The sequence below is a fragment of the Thyridium curvatum genome (assembly GCF_004353045.1).
Source record: "Thyridium curvatum strain D216 chromosome Unknown NODE_6_length_784332_cov_80.453264, whole genome shotgun sequence".
In the NCBI taxonomy this organism is placed as follows: Eukaryota; Fungi; Ascomycota; class Sordariomycetes; order Thyridiales; family Thyridiaceae; genus Thyridium; species Thyridium curvatum.
The window spans coordinates 611054-628633 of NW_022156761.1; the positions used below are offsets into that span (position 1 = coordinate 611054).

General features: G+C 56.8%; 6 protein-coding genes across 6 annotated transcripts; 3 read left to right on the top strand and 3 right to left on the bottom strand.

Annotated features, from left to right (window-relative positions):
• Window positions 1–499: 499 nt before the first annotated feature.
• E0L32_001667 (uncharacterized protein) lies at window positions 500–3085 on the bottom strand (the record flags this gene model as incomplete). The annotated part of the gene is made up of 1 exon (XM_031135771.1): window positions 500–3085. One exon carries the CDS (start codon window positions 3083–3085, stop codon window positions 500–502), a length of 2586 nt encoding a protein of 861 aa, XP_030990918.1.
• Window positions 3086–4025: 940 nt separating this feature from the next.
• On the top strand, window positions 4026–5579 carry E0L32_001668 (uncharacterized protein; the record flags this gene model as incomplete). The annotated part of the gene is made up of 2 exons (XM_031135772.1): window positions 4026–4059; window positions 4111–5579. 2 exons carry the CDS (start codon window positions 4026–4028, stop codon window positions 5577–5579), a joined length of 1503 nt encoding a protein of 500 aa, XP_030990919.1.
• Window positions 5580–7822: 2243 nt separating this feature from the next.
• Window positions 7823–8311, bottom strand: E0L32_001669 (uncharacterized protein; the record flags this gene model as incomplete). The annotated part of the gene is made up of 1 exon (XM_031135773.1): window positions 7823–8311. One exon carries the CDS (start codon window positions 8309–8311, stop codon window positions 7823–7825), a length of 489 nt encoding a protein of 162 aa, XP_030990920.1.
• Window positions 8312–9450: 1139 nt separating this feature from the next.
• Window positions 9451–11171, top strand: E0L32_001670 (uncharacterized protein; the record flags this gene model as incomplete). The annotated part of the gene is made up of 2 exons (XM_031135774.1): window positions 9451–11040; window positions 11139–11171. The coding sequence occupies 2 exons, from the start codon at window positions 9451–9453 to the stop codon at window positions 11169–11171; spliced, it is 1623 nt and encodes a 540-aa protein (XP_030990921.1).
• Window positions 11172–13219: 2048 nt separating this feature from the next.
• On the top strand, window positions 13220–14325 carry E0L32_001671 (uncharacterized protein; the record flags this gene model as incomplete). Its single annotated transcript, XM_031135775.1, has 2 exons — window positions 13220–13596; window positions 13668–14325. The coding sequence occupies 2 exons, from the start codon at window positions 13220–13222 to the stop codon at window positions 14323–14325; spliced, it is 1035 nt and encodes a 344-aa protein (XP_030990922.1).
• Window positions 14326–14604: 279 nt separating this feature from the next.
• Window positions 14605–16731, bottom strand: E0L32_001672 (uncharacterized protein; the record flags this gene model as incomplete). Its single annotated transcript, XM_031135776.1, has 1 exon — window positions 14605–16731. The coding sequence occupies one exon, from the start codon at window positions 16729–16731 to the stop codon at window positions 14605–14607; it is 2127 nt and encodes a 708-aa protein (XP_030990923.1).
• Window positions 16732–17580: the final 849 nt, after the last annotated feature.

Below are 17580 nucleotides of genomic sequence, written 5' to 3' on the forward strand. Positions count from 1 at the left end.
CAATTTAGACAAATCTCCACTCAGGGAGGTGTGGTGTTTTGCACGACGCGGCTATCGGGCTGCGTGTGTAAAGCGAAAACCGCCCTCCTTTAATTCCATCAGGGCTCTGGTCATGGGGGTTGCTACTCCCTAGGGGCTCTGTGTAATTATATGAATAAACAAGTTAAAGACAAAAACCTCTTGCCTAATCTGCTTGCCTTTCCGTGGTTTCCATCGTCTCTGGGATCGGATTGAGACTTGCTGTGGGCATGGACTGTTTTACACTGTAGAGTGTTTGTGCGCCTCCTTGTCGAGCGAATCAAAACCACTTGGCAGAGGTTGGAGAGATGGGGAACAACACCGTGTGAAGGGACACTTTTTGATAACTCCCGATCTATCTATGAAATAAGAGAACGCCATGTATATGCAATTTTTCAACTTATCGCCCAACAGCACATGCACACTCTCCCCTCGACCCCCCCTTGCGCAGTCTCACCCCCAAGACTAAGTCGGCCGAGTACTACCCGATGTTAAACTCCCCAGCCCCGTCCATAACAGCCCTCATCTTCTCCCTCATCCTCCTCGCAGCGCCCTCGTCGACCTGTCCCGCGCCGCCGCCGCCCTCGTCGTCGGACCCAGCGCCGCCAGCACCACCACCACTCCTGCCCCCGCCAGCACCCGAGGCACCGCCCTTCTTACCACCAGCAGCAGAAGAACCGCCCCGCCTCTGCACCCCGCCGCCGATGCCGCCGGGCGCCTCGCGCAGGCCGTAGCTCTTGGCCAGGTGTCCCAGGTGCAGCTGCGTCAAGTCAAAGTAGACGCGCTCCTCGCGCGTGTGCGTCGCGTAGGCCCGCACGTGCGAGCGGAAGGCCTGGCGCGCCGAGTCGAGCAGCTTATTGCTGCTGCTTGCGGCGGAGTCCTTGCCGCCTTTTCTCTGCGGCTTCTTGGTGCCCTTGGCGCCACCGGCCTTGCTGGGCGAGGCCTGCTGGTGCTCGGCATCAGCACCGTCGGCGGTGGCGGCGGGGTTGGCCAGCAGGCGCTGCTCGAGGTGCAGCTGCAGCGCCTCGGCGCGCGACGTCCACGTCAGCCTCTTGCCCCTCGCCGACTCGGCCTCGTCGGTCGACCTGGCCCCCGCGCCCGCGCCAGTCGCGACGGGGAACTCAACGGGGGTCGCGAGCGCCTTCTGCAGCACCGCGTCGTAGAGCTGCGGCGCCGCCTGCGCGCCCAGGAGCGAGACGTACCCTTCCTCGCAGCCGGGCATGAGGAACAGCACCGCCTTGCCCGGGCGACCGGCGCGGGCGGTGCGGCCTATGCGGTGGACGTGGTCGGCCACGGCGAAGGCCGGGTCGTACTCGACGACGAGGTCGACGGCGGGCACATCGAGGCCGCGCGAGGCGATGTCGGTCGTGATGAGCACGGTGGGCTGCTTGTCGTTGGCGAAGGACGCGAGGGTCGCGGTGCGGACGGGCTGGGGCAGGGAGCCGTGCAGCTTGTGGATGGTGATGGACGGGTTGGCCGGGGAGGTGATGTATGCTGCCGGCGCGACGGTTCCGACGGTGTGGGACGACGGGCTGGGTTTGGGTTTGCTCTTTGCTGGGGAGGCTTGCTCGTCTCTATCCTTGTCCTCGTCCTCGTCCACGGCCGGGCTGGTGCTGGTTGCACTTTCCACGGGTTCGTCGGGTTTGGGGGTGGCGGCGGTGGGTGTGTCTTTCAGGAGATCGAAGTGGAAGTCGACCGAATCGGCGCACGAGATGAAGATGATGGCCTTCATGACCGAGCCCTTGCGGGCAAAGGTCGACTTGAGGAGGGCGATGAGGGTGACGAGGCGTAGCTTGGCCGGAGCGATGAGGTAGGTCTGCTTGAGCTGCGAGGGCGCCGAGAAGATGGCGTCGTTGACTTCTGCGGTGTCGATCGTGCCGTCCTGGTTTGCGGCGGTAATGTGGGTGGCGTCTTCGAGACTGATCTCTCCTAGCTTTTGGACGTTCATCTTCATCGTAGCCGAGCAAAGGACGGTGACCCGTCTCGAAGGCAGGATGCCGTCCAGGACAACCCCGTCTTTGTTCTTGTTCCTGAGGTCCTCCTTCCGGATCTTGCCCACGATCGTGCGGATGTCGTCCTCAAAGCCCATCTCCATCAGCCTATCTCCCTCGTCGAGCACCAGCCACCTGACCGTGCCGACATCCAGAACCTTGGTGTGGTCGAGGTGGTCCGTCAGGCGGCCGGGCGTCGCAATGAGGATGTTGACGCCCTTTCGTATCCTCGCCTTCTCCGACTTCTTGCTCTCGCCTCCAATGACCGTGGTGCTAACAAGCCATGGGCAGGCGCGCAGCAGCTTCTCCAACACCGTCGCGATTTGCTTGCACAACTCTCGCGTGGGCGCTAGGATGATTGCGAACAGCCCGGAATCTCTGTGTATCTTGACGTTCTTGCTCGAGCCGTCTTCGTTGTGGCTCAGCGCCATAATGCGCTGGACGATGGGCAGCAGGTAGGCCAGCGTCTTGCCGGAACCGGTCTCGGCTTGGAGGAAGGCGTCGCTGTCCTCCTTGACCAATTGGGGTATCGTGTTCTTCTGAATAGCCGTTGGCGCCTTCATCTCGAGCTTCGACGACAGGTGCTGTGCCATCCTGCGAGAGAGGCCCAGGGCGTGGAAGTTCTCGGCCTCGTCCGACAGCGGCGCGTTCGAGGGTTTCGCGGGCTCGGTCTCTTCGGCAGGCTTCTCGTCAAACGTCGTCACGGGCGTCGGGTTTGCGGTGAACAATCGCGAGGTAACGCCGTGCGCACCACCACTTTTCGGCTTGCCTCCTCCGTCTGCGCGATCGCCATATCCACCAAATGACGGTCGCGGGCCCCTGGTATCCGCACCCCCAAACGTCCTCGGCCGCTTCGCCGGCCTGTCCGAGTCGTCGAATCCGTCTCTCCTGTCGGGCCTGCTGCCCACGTCGCCGGCGTTGGCTCCGGATCGAGGCTGCGGGGCATCGGTGCCGTGCCGTTTGAGGTTCTTCTCTGCGCGCATGCGGTCGCGCCAGCGCCCGCCCTTGAACTTGATCTTGGGCTGGAGCGGGCCGTCCCCGATCTCGAAGTTGAGGAGCATGCCGTCGTCCGCCATTGTGCCGGTTGTTGCGATCGGGTTGCCAGCTTTGGGTGTTGGCTGGATTACTGCGCTCTGGGACTTCTGGAGACGGTGAAGGGCAGAAAAATTATTGGCAAAGATTCTTATCGATAAGATAAGCCCAGAGTCTGGTCCGCACGATCGCAGAGCAGATGGCGGTTGGCATTTAAAGTGGGGCACACCTACAGCTCTCTCCATGTAAGTACTCGATGTTACTTACTTACTTACTTACTTACTTACAAGCATATTCTCATCAGTCTGACTTCGGACGGGGCCCTTGGGAAGATTTGCATGTCCTGCTGGCATTCCTAATGCTGAAAGCCCTCATTGATTGCTGAGAGAAGTTGTCGAAAGAAGTGACTATGGCAAACCTAAGTGTCGTCTCACCCGTCATCTTGGGCAGAAGGGAACCATATGTAGTTGAAGTACTGCAATCTGTGCCATGATTGATGTCAGTGACAAAAGGGTGCAGAAAGTCTAAATGCATCTGATTTTGGTAAGAGAGATCGAATGAACCAAGATGGCTGGTGCACACACATTTCGTTGCCATCTCCACCGCTCTGGCTTTCTTTCTGTTCTCTCTTTCCTTCTCTAGAGGCAAACATTCTCAAGTGAGAAGGAATAGAGCATTTGCGTCGGCCTTTTCCTCCGCAAGAAAACTCCGAGATGCGCCAATTGCTTACTGAAGGCGGAGTTTAGGAGATGAGTGGGTGGAGCAGAATCCCACGACGACCACAGGGGTGACCCGAATGGGGATTGTGTAATCACGAACGCGACCAATCACGAATCACGAGAAAGGAAGCCCTGCTCGTGGAAAGATCCTGCAAATACTGGTCTGGGTGGTATAGCAATGTTCTGGTAATATATGGTAGAAACCCATCTCATCATCGTTATCTTCTTCTCAACCTTACCAACGACATAGATATCAGGGGCAATCATGAATGCGCCGTATACAGTAGTTCGCGAGTCGGGTATGTGACAAACATTGTAACCTCTCATGGAACTTGCTAACTTGATCATAGACTCGTACGACCGCTTCTTTTGGCTCTACTATCGTTTGGGAATCCAGTCAAGCATCACAGTCGGCGCTACCTATACGAGCTCTGCTAGGGGTGCCCTTGCGAAAACAGCGGTAGTTGCTGCCGTACGGGCTGTGGTTGAAGCACAGCCACGTCTGCGATATGTCTGCATTCCTCAGCGCCAGGGAGAGGTAACCAAGTTGCAGATAGCAGTCCTGAACGAGATCAATGTGGAGGACTGCATTGTCTTTGTCGACGACGATGACGGAGCTGGTATGGACGAGAAACTGTTGGAAAGGCTTCACAACACATGGTTCGACGAATGGCGTGCGGATGAGCCGACAGCGCCGCAATGGAAAGTGTTTGTCAAGGGGGGCGTCCACGTGCTCTTCGCATGCACGCATGCGGTGGCTGACGGGATTTCGGGCTATGTCTTTCACCGAGAGTTTCTGACGGCTCTGAACGATTTGCCCCCTTCCATGATAGAGCAGCCGGTGCCGCCCACCATTGCCCGGTCCAATGGCCAGGTGGCCGAGGCGGGCGCCGTGAAGCTCTCTCCGACAAATGTCCTGCCCAAGCCGGAGCTCTTGGCCATCCTATGGCACACTTTCGTGTCTTGGATTCTGCGCGTTGTCTATAGCAAAAGCCGCCTCAACAACGACTTCCCCCCTTCAAAGCCCTATTTCAAGGACATTAGCAAGATACCGGCGGCGGAGGATTGCACCCAGTCGGGAGTGACCGTCCGCAGGATCCCGGCGGCCGATCTTGCCAAGATCCTAGCAGCTTGCCGGGAAAACGGCGCCCAGCTGACGCCGCTCCTCTTGATCCTGTTCATCGCCACCCTGGCACTCGACCACGAACCCGACGCGTCCATGACGACGGCGTGCCTGCCATATAACATGCGGCCCTTCCTGCCAATGGACCAGTTCGAGAAGGGGAGCAGTCCCTCGGGCGCGGGAGTGATGATGAATGCCGCCGGGGGTGCGCAGCGGCCCTTGTTCCTGGCGCCCATCAGGAAGCTGTTTCCGGACGGGAAGGTGGACGGTACCGCGCTGTGGAAGTACGTCCGGGACTTTAAGGCGGACCTGGCGCAGAGGGGCATCAAGCAGGCGCAGAAGGTCTATGTTGCACCGAAGCTGTTCGACGACAGCCTGGAGACGGTAGTGAAGAAGGCGCTCCCTTCGGTAAACATGGCGCACACCATTTTGGTGTCGAACCTGGGAGTTTTCAAGCCAGTGCAAGAGGGAGGAGAGTGGTCTGTCACTGACGTTGTCTTCTCGGCCTCGGCAGCCAACGGGGGAATCGGGTGCCACGGGATCGTTCTCAACGTGGCCACAGTAGCTGGCGGGGACCTGGTCATGACTGGAGCGTACGAAAGGGACGTCGTGAGCAAAGACGTTGCTGAGAAGGTGCTGGACGGACTGGTTGGGAGATTAGAGGATGTGTGCTCGGAATCACGAACAGTGGGCTAGATGACTCATTTTTGGACGAGTTGAAAGAGCTCTCCGCGTAGAATACAAGATCAAGCATGTTCACTTCAAAGAGCATCATTGTGCTTTCGTGAAGCCATGAAAGTTCAATTCTGAGTGTTTCTAATAAGGTTACCTTTCTTGCCATTGTGATCCGAACACTGGGCCTTAACTTTGACCTACGGTAATGTGTAAGAACAGAGAAAACTTAATGCTAGTCCATTTGGCCTCTTTTTGGGATTCTCAGCTTGAAGATGCTGGTTATGTTACCATGTTGGGTACCCTGCTGGTAGTTGATATGAGGTTGGGCTATTGGAATATTTGTTCTCCTGATCTTGACCTTCAAGAGCAGTAGTGGTAGTGATGACAAAAGACGCCTCTTACGATACTAGGGTGCTAAGACAAACCTAATCTTCGTGATCTAATTGAATCAAATGAACCCGACTCTTCTGTTCGAGGCCTTGAAAGGGGTAGTTACATGGCTCTGCCCACAGGCCTTAGCATGGTTTGACCAGACAGCACTGGCATATGTTACTCTACCAGGCATAACCCTAGAGCTTATCGACGTGCTCGCCGAGCACCGTAAACATGAAGTCATAGCGTTTGACCGCAAGGTAAGATCATTGACGAATCTCACCTCTCAATGACTGAGTAGGATCCTTGCCGGGCTCTGCGGGCTGGGTACACAACGCTTACCAGAACAAAGACACACTCGTCAGTGTTTCTCAGGCGCTGAAGCTGTTCTCAGCTTTCTTGTCGCTGCCAATAATCCAGATAGCCTTGCCTTAAAGTTGGTGATTGATGTTACCGTTCAGGCGGGAGTCAAGCGCTTTGCGCTGGACGACTGGCATATGCAAGCATGGACATTTTGCCCTCCCAGCTGGCTGATCCTTTTGGGTCTATGACCTGATTCCAGCCAAGGAGCTAGATGCTATATGTAGGACACTGCCTGTGTGAGATAGACAAAGAGCAAATAACAAATCAAAAGGTTTAAGCCGTCTTTTTCTGTAGCTATATTTACCTCTTTCATCCTGATATAGGCCATGAGGTTACTGAGTAGTACTTCTTTTCAAAAAGACATTTACATGAATTGTCATAAGTGGCAAAAAGCTCGCATACCAGCCCGGTGGGTGGTATGCTACGAAAATCTCGGGGATTTTGCTCCGTGGTTGTCGAAAATTCGGTTGTCGTCCTCCTCGCCGCGATTCGAACCCGTGTCCTCCCCCTTTCCATATCCCCTTTTGGCCCCTTTCCCATCCCCTTCCCGAAATGGAATCATTAGTCCACCGCAGGACGACACGATTGACCTGAACTTAACCAGCCGGCCAAGCCGCCACATGCCGCCCCCCTGAGAAGTAGGCACCAATTTTTGAATTATAAGGGCCCCTTCCTCACGACCAGGGGGTGTGGCACTTGCGCAAGTCGCGGATGTTCATGGAGTACGCAGGAACCCCCTACCAACTTGCGAAGCACGCCCCCCTATTCCCACCACCTGGCCGGTGGCTGACGTGCGCATCTTGGCAGTCAAGGGCCGCGAAGCCATGATTTCGGAAGATCAGTTAGAGGCACGGAACGCCCCAGGTGTATGAACATTCTGACCGCATTAGCCAAAATTGCTTGGCTTGTTAAGGAGGAATGAAACTGGATCCTGCCTAACTGCAAGATCACCAACATAGAGGCCATTCTGCAGTAGACACGGGGCAAAGAACGAAGTCAACTGACCTGAAGATAACTCTGCGGCGGATACGATTTCACTGCTTGAGCGGACAATTGTCACAGGGGGTGTTCGGATATGAGTTCGGACATGATTGTTTCCATAATTCGACAGCTCAGTACTCAGCAGTCTGTGATATTAAGCTCCTTAGCATGTTGGACAGCTCTCTAAGGAAATAGTTCAACCTCGTCCTACAGTTGCCGCCCCTTTTGGAAGCACTGATTCCGGCCTGGCCCAGGCAATCGCGGCACTGACGTTGCCAGGACAAACTCCAACCCGACGGCGATTCCAAATCTGCATGTGGTATTGGCGGTACCATCACCGGTGAATTCTCGTCGTTGTCATCGACTCGTCCTTCGCATCTAGATCTCAAGGCAGCTCGGTATTGTGTGACGGCGAAGGTCCTATGCCTGGCAAGGCTCGTCAGGAGTACTGGCAACATATAAGTATCGACAAATGTTGGTGAAGAAGCTCGTGTTTTGACTTTGGTGGTGCGCACTGGGCTCATTTCGTGGGCAGTCTTTCTCCCCTATTATGGTCTCCTTGCCTTGTTGTCCTGAAGCCTAGACAATTCGGCAAACACCCTCTCTCGCTTGTCCAGAGCGGTTTCTCTTGCGACCATAACTACCTCCTGCTGGGCCAAAATCTTCTCTCGCTCGCTCAGAAGATTCAGCCAGTCCTCCAAACTGGCGTGGAGTGCCGTCAAGGCAGTCTCCTGTGCTTTCAAAGCATTGCCCCAGACCACGAGAGCATTATGCTGTGTAGTCAAAGCATCGTTCCCGGGCTTCCCAGCGCCAGCCAGCGTATTCAGAGACTCGCCCAAGACGTTCCAAGCCATGTCCAAACCCTTGAGGTCATCTTGTCTGCTTCTCGGAGAATCTTTGTCGCCTTCAGTATTTCTTTCAGTACCCCTTTCCTCATCACTCAGCATCCGCGAGTCTCGGGTGTCTTCGTTGGGATTTGGCTTGCGACGGAAGATGAACGCAAGAAGGTTCTGGGCTCCAGCCAGCAGGGTATTCATGTTGATGGTGGAGGGCGTACCTCGAATTGGATGCTCAACGATGGCTGATACCAGCAAAGTCCTCTTCAGTAGATACACAAAGAAAATATTGATGTTGATAGGACGGTGGCCTGGGAGACTGAGTTTCTGTAATTCCAGGGAAACACCCCTCCCAGCAATCCACCTACAGTCCAGGCGTGCCTACCGCCCCCCGGTCCTGCCATCCTATGGATGCCATCACAGAGCCTCCTTCCCAAACAGGTACCTGATTATGCATGCCGAGGAGATTCTGTGCAGCAGGAACGACCAGTCTTTCATCTGCAGGTGGGAGCACGAGGGGCGCCTAGGTGGCAAGTCCTGGCAAGCCCGTGACCCCGACCAACAAAGCGTGGGAAGTCTGCGCATGGCGAGGAGAATCCCATATCAACCGCGTGCTGTTAGTTCTCCAACTACAGACTCGCTCAAACTTGCTACCGCTTTTCCACGACACACCTCCGAATCAAATGCTCTAAAGAACCAGTCTGATCCACTCTCGGGCCTTCCCGCCAATCGGAGGTCCTGTCATATTATCACTCGTCTTCGCGGAGAAGCCCGAACCTCAGTTCAGATTCCACGCATGGGCCCGAACTTCCAGGTTGGACCCTAAAGAAACATGGCTGTCGGCCAGCGAGCAGCCACAGTACGCATATCGAGTTCTGATTGAGACCGTAGTGGATTCCAGAATGGATGTAGGAGGCTGTACCCATCTTCCTTTTCGGAGGGCTTCAGGGCTTGGCGCGGTAGAAAAAATGTCCGCATGTTGGGGGCGAATGAGAGCTAGCGTGAATTATGGGCCTCCCCCGGAAAAAAAGTTACGGAACTTTCGCCGCTCGAATGAGCTGACTGTCATCGACAGCTTCGCATTGCTTCGACGGGGACGCGTTGTGACTGTAGACCCGTATAAGCTATTGGCGGGAAGAAGGCGATTCCAGAAAGTGCTTGTTGTACCATTCCGACCAGCATCAGCTGGCCTTGCACAGTTCTCACGGGTGTCATACCGTTACTCGTGACTGCGTCACGGCGACTCCGGCATCGAGGTCAAGCCTACGCGATTGAGCCTGCGCTCTCGTCTGTACTCCATCTACAAGGGAGCCTTGTGCATCCCAATCACAACCGCCACGATGCGCGGCGCAAGGATCGCCCGGATGGCGCTGCGGCAGACCGCCATGTGCAGCGCCCGGGCGGCAGCCCGTCATCACGCCGTGCCGATCGCGGCGCGCGCCTTCTCGGCCTCTGCCATCCGCGCCGACTCGACGGCGCCCAGCAAGCTCACGGCCAACAACTACCCGGACCTCAAGCGGAATCCAAACTTTGCGCAGGTCACGCCGGAGGACGTCAAGTTCTTCCAGGACCTGCTGGGCTCCGCCTCGGCCGTCATCGACGGCGTCACCGCCGACGCCTCGGATGACCTCAGCCCGTTCAACGGCGACTGGATGAACAAGTACCGCGGCCAGTCCAGGCTGCTGCTCAAGCCCGCGACCACGGAGGAGGTCAGCAAGATCCTCAAGTACTGCAACGACAGGAAGCTCGCCGTCGTGCCCCAGGGTGGTAATACCGGCCTGGTGGGCGGCTCCGTGCCTGTCTTTGACGAGATCATCCTCAACCTGTCGCGCATGAACAGGATCGAGTCCTTTGACGAGCGGTCGGGCGTGCTCGTCGCCGACGCCGGCGTCATACTCGAGGTCGCCGACCAGTACCTGGCCGAGCGCAACCACCTGTTTCCGCTCGACCTCGGCGCCAAGGGCTCGTGCCACATCGGCGGCAACATCGCCACTAACGCTGGCGGTCTGCGCCTCCTCCGCTACGGGTCCCTGCACGGCAGCGTTCTGGGCCTCGAGGCGGTCCTGCCCGACGGCACCGTCGTCGACACCCTCTCGACCCTGCGCAAGAACAACACGGGCTACGACCTGAAGCAGCTCTTCATCGGCGCCGAGGGCACCCTCGGCGTCATCACCAAGGCCGCCGTCCAGTGCCCCGCCCGCCCCAAGGCCGTCAACGTCGCCTACTTTGGCTTCGAGAGCTACGAAAAGATGTGCGAGGCCTTCAAGGAGGCCAAGGGCCGCCTGTCTGAGATCCTGTCCGCCTTCGAGCTCATGGACGGCCGCAGCCAGCGCCTCGTCGGCCAGGCCACGGGCAACCCCTTGCCCATCGAGGGCGAGTACCCCTTCTACGGCCTCGTCGAGACGCACGGCTCCAACGGCGAGCACGACATGGCCAAGCTTGAGGAGTTCTTCGAGCACATCATGGGCGAGGGCATCGTTGCCGACGGCGTGCTCGCCCAGGACGAGACGCAGTTCCGCGCCCTCTGGGCCTGGCGCGAGGGCATCACCGAGACGCTGAGCCACCTCGGCGGCACCTACAAGTTCGACGTGTCCATCCCGCTGTCGGACCTGTACCGGCTCGTCGACGACACGCTCGAGCGCATGACGCGCCTCGGCCTCGTCGGCGACGACGACTCGTTCCCCGTGCGCACCGTCGTCGGCTACGGCCACATGGGCGACGCGAACCTGCACCTCAACATCGCCGTGCGGCGCTACAGCAAGGAGGTCGAGGAGGCGCTCGAGCCCTGGGTCTACGAGTGGATCAAGGAGTGCAGGGGTAGCATCAGCGCCGAGCACGGCCTGGGCCTGGCCAAGAAGCAGTTCATCGGCTACAGCCAGAACGACGTGGTCCTGGGCATGATGAAGCAGCTCAAGGCGCTGTACGACCCGGTAAGTCTTCCCAGAAAGGGATCTTCCCGATCCGACACCAGAATCCCCTCTCTTTTCTGGAGAACGTCATCCGCTAATCCGGTATTGAACTGAAACAGAACGGCATCATGAACCCCTACAAGTACATTTAGATTGTGAGCATTATACCATAGAAAAGTAAATCTTGGATATTATTTTCTGTTCGCCCTGGAGCGAGCTTTCGTTGTAGTGATCTTTGCATCCTTCGCACCGCCAGACTAAATACGTGTTTTGGCAATAAGGGTCAAGTTTTGCAATATGCCCTCACGCTCGGTGATCAGAACAACAGCTCCGAGTTGGAGCACAGCCGCCTAGGTCTCGCCTGCAGGCTTTCGAGATAGCGCTGCCCCACTGAGCGAACCCTTCTGGCCCGGGCCGCCTGTACCTGCATTTTCAGTGGCCCGTTCCCCAGGCGTGATCTCACTCCGCATTTCTTTCCAACCCAGACCCTGCTTGAACGACTAATGATATCAAATAATTGCCTGGTTATGTCAGGATTATTCTTGTGCATCTACAGAATTTGTCTAGGATCTTTGAGCATACATGTTCATGATATTAAAGATGTCGGTCTGAAAGTCGAATCTACAAACAAGAAGCAAACCATCTCGCAACCCGCTGCCTCAATGGCGAGGAGAGAATAGGCGAAAGATGGCAAACCTTTCCACCTGGATGAGCCCTCCTCGAGAAAATCTCTCTTGCCCTCACCAGTCTGCTTTCTCGACGCCCATCGACGCTGCCGGAGGAACAGGCTATAGTTATGGCCAACAACAACCGAGATTGGCATTGGGGGCGAAAGGTGAAAGTGTCTAGGCCGTCTATGGACATCTTGTACTCATGGAAATAATGAACGCGGCCATGCTGACCATATCCATATGCCAAATGCGAGAGACGGGATGCGAGCTTGGGTCTCTGACCAGGCTGTATGCATTTGCCATTGCCACTATCTCGGACTCTCTCATCCTGAACATGTCTATCACTCGAAGGATCTCCCCTAGTATGGAGGATGGCGGCCAGGCCGAAAGAGTTCGGAACGTCGATCCAGGAGATTTCCATCCGATCATAACCTTAACAAAATGAGCGAATCGGATATAAGCAACACAAACATGCTCACCTGCGTCTGCACGCCTTGTTCGAGACCATGCTTCCGCTGGGATAGATGCAAGGGCCGCATGCTACCTGGGTCCTCTGTCAGCACTACAATTCGATATGACTGGCTGCCTCGCACTTGTCAACTGTCAGTAAACGTCTGACCGGTTCTACCAGCGCTTGTGGGGTTGTATTTTTCACTTGTTATTACAGATTCTCGCGAACTGTCTTTAGGATCGGCATCACAATTTGGGCCTCTCTGGTACTTCCGCGTGGTTCCCCGACCGCTGTCACCCATCATTGGATTGGCATTAGATGGGCATGTTGCAGTCACCTCCGCAAGTTGCTGCATGAGTGCCACACCCTCTCTTCTGCAGCCGTTAACGGAGGTGATGAGGAGGTGGCGGAGACATGCAAGTCTAACCTGAGTGACGGCCACCGCAAATGGTTTCAATCCGATTAGACCAGGGTTTGTGAAGGTGGGAGGGGTGCCTTGCTTTTTCGATTCCCGATTGGGGACTGCCACGCCAATCTGAATCAGCGCTCCATTGCATTATGCAGTTGAACGGGCTTTGAGAGTCTAGAAACCTCTAGCGAACCACACGATCCAGCATTATTACGTATCAAGTCTCGTTGATGGAAGATGCACATATGCCTGACCCTGCCGTACAGCTGCAGATTATCACAGAAAGAAGCACGCATGCCTCATGCTACCGCCGGGGTGCCTTACCAAGAGCCCAGCTTCAAAGTCACCATAGTCCAGATGGGCATCTTGATATCTCGGCAAGCAGTCTAATAGGCGAGTCTCTTCCATTCTCTTCCTCGTCCAGCTAAAGTGTCCCCGGCAAGGCTCTCCCGTAAGGTAGATACTCTGTCCCACACACCATGCCGCCCTTGCCTTGCTCCCTTCACTCACCCTCCTTCTCGCTCTCCCCTTGTCAAATATATCTCCGATCTCGCCAATGCCCACTAGTTGTCACGTTAGTTGCTTTGCAAGCTGTAGCAATAAAGGCTATCATCGACTGCTTACCCGTCCTCACAAATCTAGGGTTTTTCAAACCCTCAAATCTCAATCATGGCCACTACGACTATCCTAAAGCCGGCCCGCACGCTGCGTGCACCGCCAGTCAACGCTCCAGGCAACCTCAAGCCCTACCGTCCGTCAAAGCAGCTGCCAGACTGGCTGATCGAGGAGGCTCGGGGCACGCCCAAGGTCGACTTTGACCCTGCCATTCATCTCAAGATCCAGGACCCTGCTCAAGTCTACACCATGGAGCAAATCGGTCTGGCTGGAGAGGGCATCTCCAACACCGCAGCCTCGGACCCTTTCTCGCTCTTCACCCCGGACGCCATCCTGCAGTTCCGCCGCGAGCTGTTCTCCGAGGCTGTGCTCGCGAACTCGCAGTACGCTAGTGCGTTCGCCACAAACATGATCAGGGGATATGGACCCGAGTAAGCCGTTCTTGCCATCATCAAATATACTGTTACCTTAGTGGGCTACACTATTAACCTCCGGCAATCAGACTGGCACCTTTCATCTTCGCGGCGTGGCACCACCCCACCGTGCTGGCGCACATCTCCAAGATTGCCGGCATCGAGCTCGTCCCCGTCTTGTCCTGGGACGTGGGCCACGTCAACGCGTCCGTCAACGACCCGGGCGCCGCGCGGAGCCGGGACGAGAAGCTAGAGACCGACCCCGACATGTGCGCCTACGCCTGGCACCGCGACAGCTACCCCTTCGTCTGCGTGACCATGCTCTCGGACTGCGCCAACATGCGGGGCGGCGAGACGGTCATGCGCACCGGCGACGGCGGCACCGTGAAGGTCCGCGGCCCCACCCAGGGGACGGCCGTCATCATGCAGGGCCGGTACATCGAGCACCTCGCGCTCAAGGCCGTGGGCGGCCGCGAGCGGATCAGCATGGTCACTTCGTTCCGCCCTAAGGACGCCATGGCCAAGGACGAGTGCGTCCTGACCAGCATCCGGCCCATCAGCGAGCCCAACACGCTGTACAGCCAGTTCACCTCGTATCGGTTCAAGACCCTCGAGGAGCGCTTCCGCATCATGATGGAGCGGGTGCAGGAGAACAGAGGCAAGTTCGACCTCCAGGGTGTGAAGGATTTCCTAGAGGAGCAGAAGGAGTACATCGACGCTACTATGGGGGAACTCGTGGAGTACTAGTTGAGGAGCAATAACCAGGAAAATTGATGGTATGGTTATAGGATATTGTTTTGGGGGTTATTACTTTGCGAGCGTTTTCTTATATCTGAGCACAAATCGGGTACTTTGGCCTTGGGCTCTTATTTCTTTTTTTATCTTGAGAAGACTACGGTTGTAGCACATTTGTGTGAAAATTCCACTGATATGAGGAGCTATGATGACGTCTCTTTGCTTTCCACCACGAGTGATTAGTGAGGAGCATCTAGCAACAGACAACAGTACCAACCAGTGTAGAGTTAATCATATCTCGATTGGTGAGACTTCTAAACTGTCGGCGCTGAGGGATCCGGTCTGCACAACCAGTCCCATTCCGCCGCTCAAGTATGGTCCATCCTTATCACTCGCCTCAATCGACGCACTCCCAACCTCAGCCCTGATCTTGTTCCCTTGCACAGCCACTGCCATCTCGTATTCCGCATCAATGCCCCAGTCGAAAGGTATGGATGCTAGCACACGGCGGTGCTCGTCTCGAGCCTTGACGACCGAAAGACAACTGTTGCCCTTCGCATCCTTGCTCAAGATTACGCCATAGTATCGATGTAAGCCTCGCGTCCTCACGATGGCGCCTGCCCAGTTCCCAAAGGTGACCTTGAGCTTGTGGACCGTGAACTTGTAGTCGGCCCACTCTCTTGTGCCAATGCTGATCTGCCCTTCGCCGCTGTTCTTGACGATGTGAAAGGATGGGATCATGCGCATGTGGAAGTCGTCAACGCTGGTCACCCATGCATCATGCCAGTATTTGCATTCCTTGGCGGCCGGCCGGCGGAACACAGTCCGAGGTATGCCGCTCCATCCTAAACTCTCCAGCCAGACAGTGCCTTCGAAGGGATCGCCGGTTGTCGAGACTGCAAGTCCGAGCTGCTGTATAGGTTGGCTGTCCAACGTGTCAGGGATAGTCCATTCCATTCTCTGGGCGGTACCTGGTACAAGCTCCACGCTAGTTCCATCGTGGGACATCAGCTCATCGTTCTCGCTATAGTGTTTCAGGCGAAGCTGGACTTTCACAGGACCGCCCTTTCCCTCGGTCTTGACATTGGCAAACACCTTCTGCCCTGGATATACTAGCGGCGAGCACATCAAAGGGTATGTCGGTCCCATCCGTTCTACTTCTCTCGGTGAAAATGTCTGAGTCAAGGCTTCAACTGGGTTCGATGATCCCGTCAACCCCTGGATGCGAATAGCCAATCCCGATGTTCCCTGGTCATCCGAGCCCTGTTCAACCTTGGCACTGCTTCCAGTGGACTGGAAACCCTGGACACTCCCTGGCAAAGAGAAGTGGAATTGTGCACCGTCCTTGGGGGCTTTTAGGGGCGGTTCGCCAGCAAGCTGGTATCCCAAGTTGGCAACGTCGATGGCGATGCGTGCTGCATCATTGATCGAGTATCCCCCGTCGGCACTAGAGATGAGTGCACGATCCGCAAGGGGCCCTCGCCAGTCAGGACCACCCTCAAACGTGGACAAGCCGTGCATGATCGCAACAAGGCAACCTATATTGCCAGAGTTGCAGTCGGTATCCCACCCGCAGGTATTGATAATGTGCATCGCCTCGTGGAAGCTGTGGCCGCCGTAGATAAGAGCCATGACCATGATGGCGTGGTTGGGCATGACATGGCAAACGCCATGATACTTGTCGTAACCATGCGTATCCTCGATTCGCTGTCTTGTCTTTGCCCACTCGCCGTCTTCCTTGCACCAGGCCCGGACCTGTCCGATCATACGAGCGATGTCAGACTCGGCAGGGATGTACTGCAACCCAGTATCGAGCAAGTGGTCCACGTTCTTTGACACAAACGCCTCGGCCTCCATGGCGGCCCACAGCACGGCCGCATAAACCGACTCGCCGTCGTGGCTGACGGACCCAGCCGCCTTGGCGAGCTTGGCGGCGAGCTCCGGCCGGCCGGGCGCCACGAGCGCCCAGCCGTCGATGAATATCTGCGCGCCGATCTGCTCGGCCACCGTCCGGCCGTTCTGCGCGATCGAGCCGCTCCGCGGCGCCCAGACCCCCTCGCTCAGGTTCAGCCACGCCGTGTGCTCGGTCGACACGCCGCGGCCGCCCCACCAGAAGACCGAGCGGCGCTCGACGACGTTGTTGAGCCACGTGCGCCCGACGTCCTCGGCCGTCAGGTCCGGCGACACGCCGTGCTCCTCGAGGGCGCGCACAAAGGCGAAGGTGCCCGAGAGGTCGTCGTCGGTGACGACGAGGGGCAGCCCCAGGCGCTCGTGGACGTAATGCTTGACGGGGCCGAGCTCCGCCAGGATCCTCTGGTGAGTCCAGCCCTCGAAGGGCCGGCCCACGTACACGCCGATGAGCTTCCCCAGGACGCCCGCGTAGACGCGCTCGAGGTAATCGGCTTGGAGGGGTGCCATCTTCAGCGGAATTTCTCAGGTGACGCTTGGGATATCAGGGTCTGGATGCTACGCAACAAGCAGTCCTGGGCGGCTTGGATGGCTAGGCAGAAAGTAAATGGGGCGCGGGAGTTCGCTCGTTTGTCAGGTCCGTTGTGCCACTTCTACCGATGATCGGCGTTGTCGCGAAACGGGGCCCCGAGAAGATTGGCTCAGCTCGCTCGATGAGTAGACAACGGATCAGGGATGAGTGCGGTTACACTATTGCTCTATTGCTAGTCTCAGGCTATACCCGGTTGGCTGCTGGAAAGGTTAACCGGGTACACAAAGTGAAATATCTTGACTAATTCTCAGACACGTTTCTGCTAGGTTGGCGGACAGCTTTTGACCACTTAGTCCTCCCGTGCTGTCGTCGGACTAGCTCCGGCCGAGAATGGACATCCCCACCCGGTCATCGGCGCCCAATGCCGAAGGCTGCCACTTTAAAGCTTCTTTAACCCCCGCAATCTCAGTCTCGAACCTCCGCAATACATCCCCCCCGATCATCGTATCTTGCGGGGTATGCAGATCTTGACTGGATAGAGAAGCGGCACAGGAACTGGTGGGAAATTGGTCTCAGGAGGCCGGGCACCGGACCCAGGTGCGTGAGGGAGGAGTGAATAAGCGTATTATCTCCAAGTTGGCGAGATGTGGGAGTTCCTAGAGACGTCCCCAGGGGCGGTTAATTGCACCTCACCAAAGTCCCGGGATTCTCGCCGATCGACACCATAGAGAACCCTGTCCGTCGGCATGTTATCGGCCTGGACTGATCCCATGCAGTGATGCTTAAGTAGTTGACCCTGTAACTTTTGCTCTCCCCTCACTTGTCTC